The sequence below is a fragment of the Hylobates moloch genome, unplaced genomic scaffold, assembly GCF_009828535.3.
Source record: "Hylobates moloch isolate HMO894 unplaced genomic scaffold, HMol_V3 SCAFFOLD_16, whole genome shotgun sequence".
In the NCBI taxonomy this organism is placed as follows: Eukaryota; Metazoa; Chordata; class Mammalia; order Primates; family Hylobatidae; genus Hylobates; species Hylobates moloch.
The window spans coordinates 16,854,680-16,868,232 of record NW_026652291.1 but is presented as its reverse complement, the minus strand read 5'-3'; the positions used below and the strand labels follow the sequence as shown (position 1 = coordinate 16,868,232).

Here is a 13,553-nt window from a genome sequence, read left to right as displayed (position 1 = left end):
GAGGTGTTACCTCTGTGTGGTCAAATTATGGAGGCTGTGTTTAATTTTTATGGCAAAATACATTTTCTATAATGAGTTGATATTACTGGTATATTAGAAGAAAACCAAAATTATTTTAAAATATGAGGTTTAATAATATAAAATTTACCTTAACAGTACTTATTTAAAATTTAGATATTTTTCATTTGTAGATAAATAATATCGAAGTCATAAATTCATGACAACCTGTTGTTCTTGAGTCACAAAACGGATTCTGATGTTAAACAGACTAAAAACAGTAACACTACAATTATTCAAACATTATTATTACTTGCTTTAACTTCTACAGCTTAAATAAGTTGTGCTAAATTTTCCCTATATTTTTGTTCAAGTATTATAAAATGACATACCCCCATCTTCTTCAGAATCAATGTCAGATTCTTCACTATCACAAGGCCTTTTTTCTCGATAGCCTTCCATCTCATTTGTCCACACCATTAAAGACATATCTGTACCTCCTAGGGTAACCAACATGCTGTCATCATAAGTCCAGCGAACATTTGTGACATGTGTACTATGGGCCACATACCTCTTAAACTTTCCAAATTTCCCCTAAAGAGGAAGAAAATTCAAACAATCTTTCTGAGAAATTTCATTATTTAAATATTTCCATTATGATTTTGAATTTATTTTATTAATAAATAATTAGAAATTAATCATTTCAAGTGCAGTGTGTTAAAAAAAGTATGAGAAAATACTGAAACTCAGCAGAATAAAAGATACCAATTCCCAAACCTGTTAAGGACAAGATATAAAACCAGTAGTTTCACAAAATGCTGGTACCCCAGGCAAAACTCTTTAAAAAACCAACTTGGTATTCTGCATTAAAAGCATAAAAATGTTCTTGTATTTGACTCACCCATCTCCCTTTTAGGGATCTATGCTAAGAAAATGCTATCTGTGTAAAAAAATACTTACCATGGTATTTACTTATAGTAGTGAAAAAAATTAAATACCTTAAATGTTGAAAGTAATAGTTAATTACAATGTATATGGAATAGTGTATATATATTAAAGACAACGGTTATGCAGATGTATTACTGTTGGAAATAGATGCAATAATTGAGAAAGGATACACATGCCTATGTACAGCATGAGTATGTTAACGAAAAGTAACGATCGATTGATTGCTTTGGTATACATATACGTATATACCCATGTAAATATCTTTCATCTTAATTCATTAGTGCTTTTCTTTGTAAGCAATACACATAGAAATGTATTTTCCTTTTAAATAACAATAAAGTTTAAGTTATAAATACTGGCAACTTTAAAATCTAGCATTACCAAGTTACATAAATTTCAGATCAAAGCATCATAAAGCAGGTTTTCTGTTAATATCTTTTCAAAGGTGTTAAAATAAGAGATGTCTTATACAAAACACAGTAATAGCAAAATTTGTGAATTCCCTAGGAATGACGACTCTTTTTTTTTGATACTGGAGTGCAGTGGCATGATCGCGGCCCACTGTAACCTCCTCCTCCTGGTTCAAGCGATTCTTCTGCCTCAGCCTCCCAAGTAGCTGGGAATACAGGGACTCGCCACCGTGCCCAGCTAATTTTTTGTGTTTTTAATAGAGACGGGGTTTCACCATGTTGACTAGGCTGGTCTCGAACTCCTGACCTCAGGTGATCCACCTGCCTCGGCCTCCCAAAGTGCTGGGATTATAGGCGTGAGCCACCGTGCCTGGCAGGAATGATGACTCTTAATAATTAAGTCAGGGCAAGGGATCTGTCATCAAAGCATGGCAAGAAGGTAGTTTCTCTAAGACTGTGTGGTTCTTGCTATACTAAGGTGAAAAAATAATCTGTAGATCAATATCCCAGAACCTGTTCCTAAGGGATCTACACCATCTGGAATGCTGGAAGTGAAGTTTCTGGCAAATATTTTCGTGGAACACATTGTTAACAACTAAGACTCTACCATTTACATGTATTTAAAACAGGAATCGGTGGAATATTTTCTTGGGTGTCTGAGTTTTCAATGAGAATTTTTAAACCCGTGTTTTCATTTCAATGCTGATCTAAAAATATTAATATGAGCAGTTACTTAAGATCACCAGGAACTGAATACCACAATATCATTTCAGTGCTGTATTTCAAATTTATCTTTATGTTCATGTTGGTGCCAGAGTATAATATATAACTTAATTTGTGAATTAAGAAATAAATGCTGCCAGATAACAGTGACTCGCGCCTGTAATCCCACCACTTTAGGATGCCGAGGCAGGAGGATCACTTGGGTTCAGGAGTTTGAGACCAGCATAGGCAACATCTGGAGACCCCATCTCTATAAAAAATTTTTTTTTCTTTAATTAGCCAGGCATGGTGGCATGTGCCTCTGGTCCCAGTTACTCAAGAGGCTGAGGTGGGAGGATAACTTGGGTCTGGGAGGTCGAGGCTGCAGTGAGCCATGATTGCATCATTGCATTCCGGCCTGGGTGACAGAGAGAGAGACGTTGTCTAAAAAAAAAAAAAGAAAGAAAGGAATGCATTGTATCTGGACTTGATATATAAATTTTATTTCTGTGTTAAGGTAAAGCCTAATATTTTACAGTAGTTTGAACAGAGGGAAGTGATAAAAGAATTAAGTACTTGCACAGCACACAGAAGCATAGGTACGTAGAATGCCAAAGAATCTGTTGGCCAGGCCCAGTGGCTCACACCTGTAATCCCAGCACTTTGGGAGGTCGAAGTGGGCGGATCACAAGGTCAGGAGTTTGAGACCAGCCTGACCAACATGGTGAAACCCCGTCTCTACTAAAATACAAAAAAATTAGCTGGGCATGGTGGTGTGAGCCTGTAATCCCAGCTACTCAGGGGGCTGAGGCAGGAGAATAGCTTGAACCCGGGAGGTGGAGGTTGCAGTGAACCGAGATCACGCCACTGCACTCCTGCCTGGCAACAGAGTGAGACTCCATCTCGAAAAAAAGAAAAAAAAAACAAACAATATACATAAGCAGCAAGTAAATACCAATTTTAAGCAGAAAATCATCAACAAATGATGCTGATGATTTAAAATGCACATATATTCTGCTACGAAAGCAGAAAAAAAAGAATTTGTATGATTTGGTTTCAACGAAAAAGTCATTCATTACATTAAATTAATGGTGCTTAATTTTGTAAGTGTAAGTATTTTCTATTTAATTGGTAAAAACAACTTAAAGTTTGAAGCTGTAACTATAAAAAGTTCATATTTGCTGTTAATAGTATATATCCAATTAAAAATAGAAAAATTATTGAAGTTAATATTGAGGATAAAAGGAATGTGTGTCTCTCTCTCTCTTTTGACATAGGGTTTTGCTTTGTCACCCAGACTGGTGTGCAATGACATGACCACAACTCACTGTAGCCTCCAACTCCTGGGCTCAAGCAATCTTCCCACCTCAGCCTCCTGAGTAGCTAGGACTACAGGCAAGTACCACAATACCTAGCTAATTTTTTTCTCTATTTTGTAGAGAGGACATCTCACTATGCTGCCCAGGCTGGCCTGAAATGCCTGGCCTCAAGTGATCCTCCCACCTCAGGCTCCCAAAGTACTATACTGGGATTATAGGCATGAGCCACTGTCCCAAGCCAAGATGTTTCTTGTAAAAGGGATGTTCATATTAGTCAATACTGAAAAACACTATAGGATATGATATATAACTTAAGATATGGGATCATAAATTATAATACTTAAAAGCTATAGATATGAAACATAATTCTGAACCTTTCAGATTACAACATTATGTATTACATATGTACAATTAATAACAAAGAAGTGCTATGACAGGACATTACCTTAACCATTTCATAATTTATGATCATTAGGAAAGCTAAAGAAAAACACATACTTTAGTAGGATATCTAAATAACTTCACAAATCCCAAATCATCCCCGGTAGCTAGAACCATTTTGTCACTGGTGAGGCAAGAAGCAGTTACATCTGTAACTTCTCCAATTACTGGCCAAATTCCTTCACAGCATAAACCAAGTACACTTGTCCATGATGCCCAAGAAATTTTTTCTACCTAAAAACGAAAAACAATGCTGTAAGTTTGGATTATCCAAACCTAAAATATTAACAACCAAAATGTAAACATTTTTCTTTGTAATTATGTGTGTCACAAGTAAAATGAAAGTTTTAATGAAAAAATAGTTAAATTATTAGTTGTCTTGGTTTTATAACTCCCCAGAGCCTACTAGTTGCTGCAGAAAAATTTTAACATAGCATTATTCAGAATATAATTATATATCCACTGTGTGTTCTAGATGCTAAACATACAGTGTTAATAATAAAACTGTTTCTGACTTTAGGATAATCAAGTAAGATTCTTACAGTTCATGTTTAAATTTCTAATAATGCATTATAAGTATGTTTTCCAACTAACCCTTACTAGAAATTTAGAACTTTTACTTATGGTCCCTCCCTTCATTAACCCACTTTCATGTTAAATTTGTTAAGCCTCTCTTCCTAGGCCAAGTTAAAAAAAAAAAAAAAAGGCTAATATTGTCAGGCACAAAATGCAACACAATTTTTCTTATTTTTTTTTTTTTTAAAGCAAAAACAGTAATCTGCCAACAAATATCTTAGGCATATGGATTCCTAAGGACGTGGCAGACATGCAATACTCCAATCTTAGATGGCGTGTCTTCTATTTGCTATTTCACGCTTCTTGTCTTTTGAGGAAAGCAACTGGAGCACAGCTAGCCATGCAAGTGATTTATTCCTTTTTTTTTTTTTTTTTTAATACAGGGTCTCACTTTGTCACCCAGGCTGGAGTGTAGTGGCACGAACATCGCTCACTGCAGCCTCCGCCTCCTAGGTTCAAGCAATCCTCCCACCTCAGCCTCCCAAGTAACTGGGACTATAGGCACATGCCACCATGCCCGGCTAATTTTTTGTATTTTTTTGTAGAGATGGGGTTTCAACATGTTATCCAGTCTGGTCTTGAACTCCTGAGCACAAGCAATCTGCCTGCCTCGGCTTCCAAAGTGTTGGGATTACAGGCGTGAACCATCATGCCCGCTGACTCCTTTTATTAATATAGTGTTTCTTCCTTCACCCATGTATTGACTCAGTAAACTCAAGAATATCCAATATTTTAATAATTTGAGAACGGACTTCACGTGTAACTAAACGATAGAAAGTAGGTATCAGTTTTCTAGCCACTCTTATTCACATAAACAACACTACAAGCACCACTATTGTCCTACCTCCACGCTGGGGATGGTTTGTTTTTTCCCTCTGGGAGCTTCAAAGAATAATTGTTCCTTAGCACCAGTGTTGACCTGTAAAAGCTTTCCTTCAAAAAAATTTTAAAAAATATTTACACATATAAAATACATACAAATATATGTTTAAGTTTTATGGGAAAAAATCAGCTTAAATATAAAAACCATTTTCTGCTGCAGTCAACATATAGTAAGAACATTTTATTTTTATAATTCCATATTATTAAGTAACTAGATTCATAAGTGGTTTGATTTTTGTATATGTAAAAATGATTTCTTTGGTTATGCACATGTAAAAAATTCCTAGAAACAAATGTTAAAATACTTTTTAAAGTGTAAGTATCTGTTTAATTATATTTAGAAAAACTTTATGATGCTCAATTTATATAGTTGAATACATGACACAATAACATACTTAAAAAGAGAGCATTTAAAATACTTAACATTTATCAAATATATTAAACTCAGTCATATGCCATGCATTCTGCTAAAATACAAACATACTCATTAAGTTCTTTATCTTATATGATTATGACTCTTTTTAAAGATATATTTCATATCAAACAATGAGAAAAATGACTTTAAAATCTTCATTAACATTTCTTTTTAAAAATGTATTTCATTTTGTTTTTTAGGAATGGCGTCTCACTCTGTCGCCTAGACTCACTCCTGGGCTCAAGCAGTCCTCCAGCCTTGGCCTCCCAAAGTACTGGGATTACAGGCATGAGCCACCATACCTGGCCAACATTTCTATATTCTATTTATATCGAATTTATATGACAAAGATCAAGACATCTTCACAACAATTTTTTTGCATAATATTTAAATCACTTTACAAATTAAACAACTAATCACTTACTGTACTATTATTTGAACGATATTAGGTGAAGTATTGAAAAGTGTAGGCTGGGTGCAGTGGCTCATGCCTATAATCACAGCACTTTGGGATGCCAAGGTGGGAGGATTGCTTGAGTCCCGGTGTTCGGGACCAGCCTGGGCAATATAGTGAGACCCTGTCTGTACAAAACATTTAAATATTAGCCAGGCATGGTGGTGCATGCCTGTAGTCCCAGCTACTCAGGAGGCTGAGTTGGGAGGATCACTTAAGCCCAGGAGGTTGAGGTTGTAGTGAACTGTGATTGTACCACAGCATTCCAGCCTGGGTGACAGAGTGAGACCTGTCTCAAAAAAAGAACAGAAAAAAGAAAAAGTCTCAACTCTATAGTATTCACCTTCAGATGTAAAATAATAAAAAATAATTTTGAGAATAATGGTTGTTTTTCCCAATTCTTTTTAACTCATCTGTTGAATCACTTTTCTGTTTCTCTAATATAGCTACACTAAATCAAATGACACTTTAATCAAATATTAAGTTATTTAAAGTCTTACCTCTAATATCCCAATCAATATGGGTTATGTAACTGGTAGCTCCTTTGCATATTCCTACTCGTTTACTACTCATTACATTGTATATATCTATAAAGCTGTCATGGGATGCTACAGCAAGATATTTCCCAGAACCTATAATAGAAACATATTTGCTTGACATTTTCTATCTTTGGAAATACTTTTTTACATTCTGAAACTGGAGTTAATTTTCCTTTTCTTTATGGAGAAATCTTAGTTGTTTCATAAATTATAATAAGACAGATGTGTTAAATGACAAATAATATTTTTCAAGTATATTATACTTAACAAAATAATTTTTTAGTGTAACAAATTAGTTCAGTAGGAAGCAAATGTCAAAAACTATGTATGATGTAGTTTTGATACTTTGTATTTAACAAAACTCCCTCTAAATTTAGAAAAAAAATGGAACTAAACCAACATAAGTAAATTTTGCCTTAACATTAGTAACTGCTACATTACAGTAGGTTTGTAGTAGATAATGAATACATGGAAATTAATGGAGTAAAATGAGTGCAATTTCAAAAGCATTAAGAATATAACGAAAACAGTTATTCAACCCCTTTTATATCACAAATGAGGAAACAAAAGCTCAGAGAAGCATCCTGGCTCAAGTCACACAGAAAATTTAGTAACAGAATTGGCACTAAGACAGATATTTGCATCAATCTAACAACAGGGCTTTTACCTCTTGCTACACTGCCTCTTCTAGTAAAAAAGTTAAGTTCTGAGATAACATAACAGTTAATAAAAATTACACATTGATACATTTATACACTGCCAGACCCAAGTTAATACTCAAATACAATTTCAATGGATCTTACCAGGTGAAAATCGAATATCTGAAATCATATCTTTTCTGTGATGAAAAGACACAAGATCCTCTAGAGTATCTGCATTTGCCATTAAGAAGCTTCCATCGTTGAGACCTACGGCTAAAGCTTTACCATCAGGAGAAAAACAGCAACACCTCCCACCTGAAAAAGAAAGAGTATATTAGGCAATTTTCCCTTTTTTCTAATTTAAAGTATGGGCCAGGTGTGGTGGTTCATGCCTATAATCCAAGCACTCTGGGGAGCTGACGCAGAAGGATCGCCTGAGGCCAGGAGGTTAAGACCAGCCTGGGCAACATAGCAAGACTCCATCTCTGCCAGTAGGCAGAGTAGGGGAAGGGGCAAGTGGCAAAGGACAAGGGGCGAGGGGGAAGAGAGAAGAGGGAAGGGAAGACAGGTAAGTAAGTAAATAAATAAAGAGACAGGCATGGTGGCATACACCTGTAGTCCCATTTATTTAGGAAGCTGAGGCGGGAGGACTGTTTGAGCCCAGGAGGTTGAAGGTGCAGTGAGCTATGATTGCACCACTGCACCCCAGCCTGGGTTACAGAGTGAGACCTTGCCTCAAAAAAAAAAGAAAGTATTTGCTAAAAAGGTTGCTTCTTTATTATGGCCTCAAATCAATATTAAAAAGGAGTCAAGAGATACAGATAAAGTTTTCTATAGAAGTCAATGGTATGGAATTCTAAGCAGGAATGAAACTCACTTTTGAATACAACAAAAGCAAGTACTGATATTTACCTTAAAATAAATTAAGTTGATGAAAAAGAATGAGAGATTTTAATTAACATAAAAAGCCAATGATATATGTGGAAGTTTTGCAGAGTAGGTTTTACCTTTGTAGCTTCTTTCCAAAAAAACAGAAATTTAAGAAATAAGTCATCTTTATAAAAGTAATTTTTTTTTGAGATGGAATTTCCCTCTTGTTGCCCAGGCTGGAGTGCAATGGCATGATCTCAGCTCACTGCAACCTCCGCCTCCTGGGTTCAAGTGATTCTCCTGCCTCAGCCTCCCAAGTAGCTGGCATTACAGGCATGTGCCACCAGGCCTGGCTGCTTTTGTATTTTTAGTAGAGATGGGGTTTCACCATGTTGGTCAGGCTGGTCCTAAACTCCTGACCTCAGGTGAACCACCTGCCTCAGACTCCCAAAGTGCTGGGATTACAGGCGTGAGCCACAGCACCTGGCCTATGAAACTAAGATATTTTTAAAAATCTGATAATAGGCCATTATTAAAGGTAGGAAGATACATCTATCTATATGTTTCAGAACCATATATGAAATATTTTTATTATTAATGATAAAATTCATATCATTCATTAATGTCATTAATGATGTTAACATTAATTAGTAAAAATAAGGGTTAGTGCTGCATTGATAAACACAAAAAAGGGCTTACCAACTAACAGCAGGGGTTGCAGCAAACATATTCAAAAGCCCTAAGGATTTTGGTATCTTGTATGAAATCTGATGAGGAAAGGACAGGGTATATACAGAATGAAAAGTTATAGCATAAGTTGAGAACAAGTAGTCATTTAATTATCAAGCATACATTGGAAATGAAGAAATCTAAGATGTGATTTATCAGATTTGAGAGTCAAGAGATGATGATGACCTGTAGCAGGGTGGCAGCAGTGGAGGTGATAAGAGGAAGGATTTGGATATATTTCAAAGACAGAGCTGGTAGAACTTTGACCAACTAGATGTGGGGTGAAAGGCGTCAAGGGCATGGTTTTGCTTGAGTGGTGATGCCATTTACTGAAATGGGATAAACTAGAGGAGGAACCAGTGCTTAGTTCGGTACAAATTAAGTTAAAGATGCCTATGAGAAGTTCAAGTGAAGACATGAAGGAGACAATTTAACATACGAATCCTTTTCAGGAGCTCAAGGGAAAAGAACAGACGAGATCTAATATGGGACACAATCACACACAGATAGTAGTTACAACCATAAACTGGTTAAGAGTTTGTTATTAATTGATTGCCTCTCAGCTCCAAATCCAGCCTTCTTTTTCCTGCTACGTGATACTGAAGCTGGACGCTGTAGATATGTTTTCCCTTGCTAGCTGACTTGAATTTTGCCAGTAGATACACTGGAGGGACACTGCAAGGCCAAAGCACAAGGGAAAGATTTCTTCCCTCTTACCATGTGCTGGAGCTAGAGGGTCAATGGAGGGTCCATCCTTCTCCTCCATGAGGTTAATTCCTCATTAGTCCTGTGGGGTGCAGCTGCTTTCTGGAGTTGCTACTTCTGAGTTGCATATGAAAAATCTATTCAAACATTCTCACCTCCCTAAGCTTTTAGATTCATTCCTCTCCATCATGTGTCAGCCCATGGGTGACATCTCCTAGAATCCTCTTTTATGACTTTTAGTAGTTAACCACCTTTAATTAGTTGCCATGTTGTATTAAATTTTCTGTTCAAATTATTGGGGGTAATTTCTATCTCTTGACAGATGGAGAATTGGTACTAAAGTGGTCTCCGGAGAGAGACCATCAAAGATGGATTGGCTTAGTTATGCCTTTGGGCTTGAGCACAGTGCTGGGCCCTTACCAACGGGAAATGGAATGCTAACAACCCAAGGTATACATTGGCATCACAATTAATCAAGTTATCTCCTGTTGTTGATTATGATAAAGTGTCTACTGAGATAAGTGTCTACTGAGCTAAGCACCTTGGAGCCCATGAGGCTCCTGCCCTTAGCATTACCATAATTTTGATGATAAGGACTGTGGTATGCAATAGATTTTACTGACAGTGTGGAACATTTACAGAAAGAAGTAAAACTCGGGTCCTTAAACTATCAGCATGAGTTGTGGTCTAAGTAGAGAATGCTCCCACGGCAAGTCTAAAACAATCTCTGGCATCTTAAATCCACAGGACTGATACTACTAAACATTAAACACAAATTTAATTGTGTGAGTTGCAAATTTACAATGTCAATTGAATTGACAGCCTCACCAAGTTCTTTATGTGAAAGTTAAGGCATTAATTGGGCACTCTGAAACTTGGAATGGGGATATCTGGTTGGACTTAAATAAAGCTGAGAAACTCAAACTTCTGTGTTATTCTGAGTCTCACTTTCCAGTGTAAATAGCTTGCTTTCCCTGTGTCTGAGAAGTCTGACCTTCTGGGGCAGTTGCCCTGCAGGGAAATGCTCATCTTTCTGAAGAATTAACACAACCCCTCCTTTGCTGTCACTACTCATAACGTGGGTCAAACTGCAGCATACTCTAGGACAGAGATCAGCAAATATTTTCTTAAAGAACAAAATAGTAAATATTTTCAACTTTGTGTGCCATATGGTCTCTGTCACAAATACTAAGCTCTTCTTTATAGTGTGAAAGCAGCCCTAGATGATACATAAATGAATGAGCATGGCTGTGATCCAATAAAACTTTATTTACAAAATCAGGGCTGGCTTTGACCCATGGGCTGACACCTGATGGAGAGGAATGAATCTAAAAGCTTAGGGAGGTAAGAATGTTTGAATAATTTTTCATATGCAACCGGCACATCCATCCCCCAACTACATCCCCCAAGAAAGTCTAAAAAATAGTCCCTTCACTAATGCATTGAAAAATATATTAAGGGCAGCATCTGCATCTCAAAAAGCTCTATGACGGTTCTCATACATAAGTCAGCAACGACCATAGTACAAGTTTGTCCAACCTGCGGCCCATGGGTGGCATGCAACCCAGGATGGCTTTGAATATGACCCAACACAAATTCATAAGCTTTCTTAAAACAACATGAGACTTTTTTTGCGATTTTTTAAAAACTCATCAGCTATCGTTAGTGTATTTTATGTGTGGCCCAAGACAATTCTTCCAATGTGGCCCAGGGAAGCCAAAAGATTGGATACCCCTGCCATAGGAGATGTTGCCATTGACACAGCCTCCCTGATTTAACAGAGATAATCATGGAGAAGCAGAGGCCAAGTAGCAGCACTTAACCAGCCCACCTCTGGATTATAAAGATAGATGCTTTTACAGAAAAGGACGGCAGGAATGTGCTGATAATCAGAATGTTTTAGCCTGTGGAGATTTCTGTTGGTGGCTAATGGATCACGTTTATTTAGGAATGAAGCAGATGGGTAGGCTACTAGATGAATGTCTGATTTATATAATAGAGAAACCTCCATTCCTGGTGACTAGAAACCTGACTCAAATTAAATCACCATAATGGAGAATCACAGATTCTCAGTCAGTTTTCACACCTAAGCCAATTCATATACTCAGAGCCCCTTGATTGAAGAAAAGGCCAGCCAAAGAGGAAGGACCCTGTAGCACTACCACAAGTATATAATATCTTTCTTTGAGGACTCTGTGTTCACTTACTATTATAGAATGACTGTGAACTGGGGAAATTGAAATATTCAAATTTTCAGGGATTACCAGACACTAGACATAGGCTCTGAATTGATGATAATTCTTGGGAACACAAAATGCTGCTGCTGTATACCAGTCAAAATGGGAGCTTATAGTGATCCTGTGACAGATGGAGTCTTACGCCAAGTTTGAATCACAGTAGGCCAAGATGGTCTGTGGAACCCATCCAATTCCTGAATTAAAATAGGTATATGTGGCAACTGGTAGACTCCTCCACATTGGCTCTATAATCCATGTGGTAAGAGTCATTATAATAAGAACTAAGTGAAAACCCCTGGAAATTCTCCTCCCTTCCAAAGGCAATAAACCAGAAATAAAACCTCAACCCTGAGAGTCACAAAAATCAGTAATACCATCACAGACTTGAAATATGCAGGAGTCTGAATACCTACCACATTACCATGTAAACTTGCCTGTTGGGTCTATGCTGAAATCAGATGAATTTTAGCTAATAACTGTGGATAATAAATTTAATCAGATGGTGACTCCAGTTGAAAGCTGTTCTTCCAAATGTAGTACCTGTCCTGGAACAAATCAATACAGCCCCTAGCATTTGTTACGCAGCTATTGCCCTGGTTGTTTTTTTCTCCATGTCAATTTGTAAGAATCAGTAGACGCTATTTGTCTTTACCTGGCTTATACCTGAGTACACCTTCAAAGCCTTGCCTCACGACTATTTTCAACTCTCTGTTCTCTGCCATAATACCATCCACAGATATCCTTGACATTCCACAAACCATTTATATGGCCCACTACATTGATGACATTATGCTGAGTGGATTGCCGAACAGGCAGCAACAAGTACTTTAGAAACCTTAGTAAGATATGTGAATCAAGAGAGTGGCAGATAATCCCCTACAAAAATTCAGAGATCTGCCACCTCAGTGAAGTTTCTAGATGTCCAATGATCTGACGTATGTCAAGATATTCCCTCCAAGGTGAAAGATAAGTCACTGTATTTGCCATTGCCTACTGTGAACAAAATGAACAAAATGCTTGGTAGGTCTTTTGAAAGCAACATATAGCACATTGAATGGCTGCTTCTACCCAACTATCAAGTCACTTACAAGGCTTCCAGCTTCCAGTGAGGACCAGAGCAAAATAAGGCAAGCTAATCTTCCACTTGGACCTATCATCCAGCAGATCCAATAATACTCAAAGTGTCTATGGTAAATAGCAATGCTCTGTGGATCCTCTGGAAGCCACCAAAGGAGAATCATACTGCAGAACTGTAGGACTTGAGAGCAAATCTATGTCCTCCTTTATAGATAATTATTTTCCTTTTGAGAATCAGCTTCTTGCTTGTTACCAGACCTTATTAGAGAGGAAATGCCTAACTACAGGATATCAGGGAACTATGTGTCCTGAGCTTCCTATCATGAACTGAAAGTTACATGACTAACCAAGCCAGAGATTGGGTGTGCACAGCAGCAATGTATCAAGTGGAAAAGACCAAGCTTGAGAGATCTGGAAGTTACAAGTAATTTACATGAACAGGTGCCTTAAAATTCTTGCTGCAATGCCTCTTCCCTCTGTCGGTCTACGTCTAAGGCCTCATGGGTGTTCCTTATGGTCAAGTCACTGAGGAAGAAAAAATTTTGAGTCAGACTTAAGTTTCTATTGATATGTTGGTACCTACTTGAAAGCATTACAGCCCCACTCAAGAG

The 13,553-nt window shown here is 37.2% G+C and overlaps 1 protein-coding gene across 4 annotated transcripts in view; it reads right to left on the bottom strand.

Moving 5' to 3' along the window:
- Positions 1–13,553, bottom strand: part of EML5 (EMAP like 5) — a 179,606-nt gene that overhangs the window by 44,957 nt on the left and 121,096 nt on the right. For 2 of the 4 annotated variants that reach the window (XM_032134723.2, XM_032134724.2), the window contains exons 22-26: positions 7,487–7,639; positions 6,645–6,776; positions 5,238–5,326; positions 3,875–4,051; positions 390–591 (exon numbers count right to left, since the gene is read on the bottom strand). In XM_032134723.2, coding sequence (XP_031990614.1) covers positions 390–591; positions 3,875–4,051; positions 5,238–5,326; positions 6,645–6,776; positions 7,487–7,639 — 753 coding nt within the window. Of the gene's footprint in view, positions 1–389; positions 592–3,874; positions 4,052–5,237; positions 5,327–6,644; positions 6,777–7,486; positions 7,640–13,553 lie in introns of those variants that run through there. The other 2 variants (XR_009210359.1, XR_009210360.1) reach the window with 2 other exon arrangements.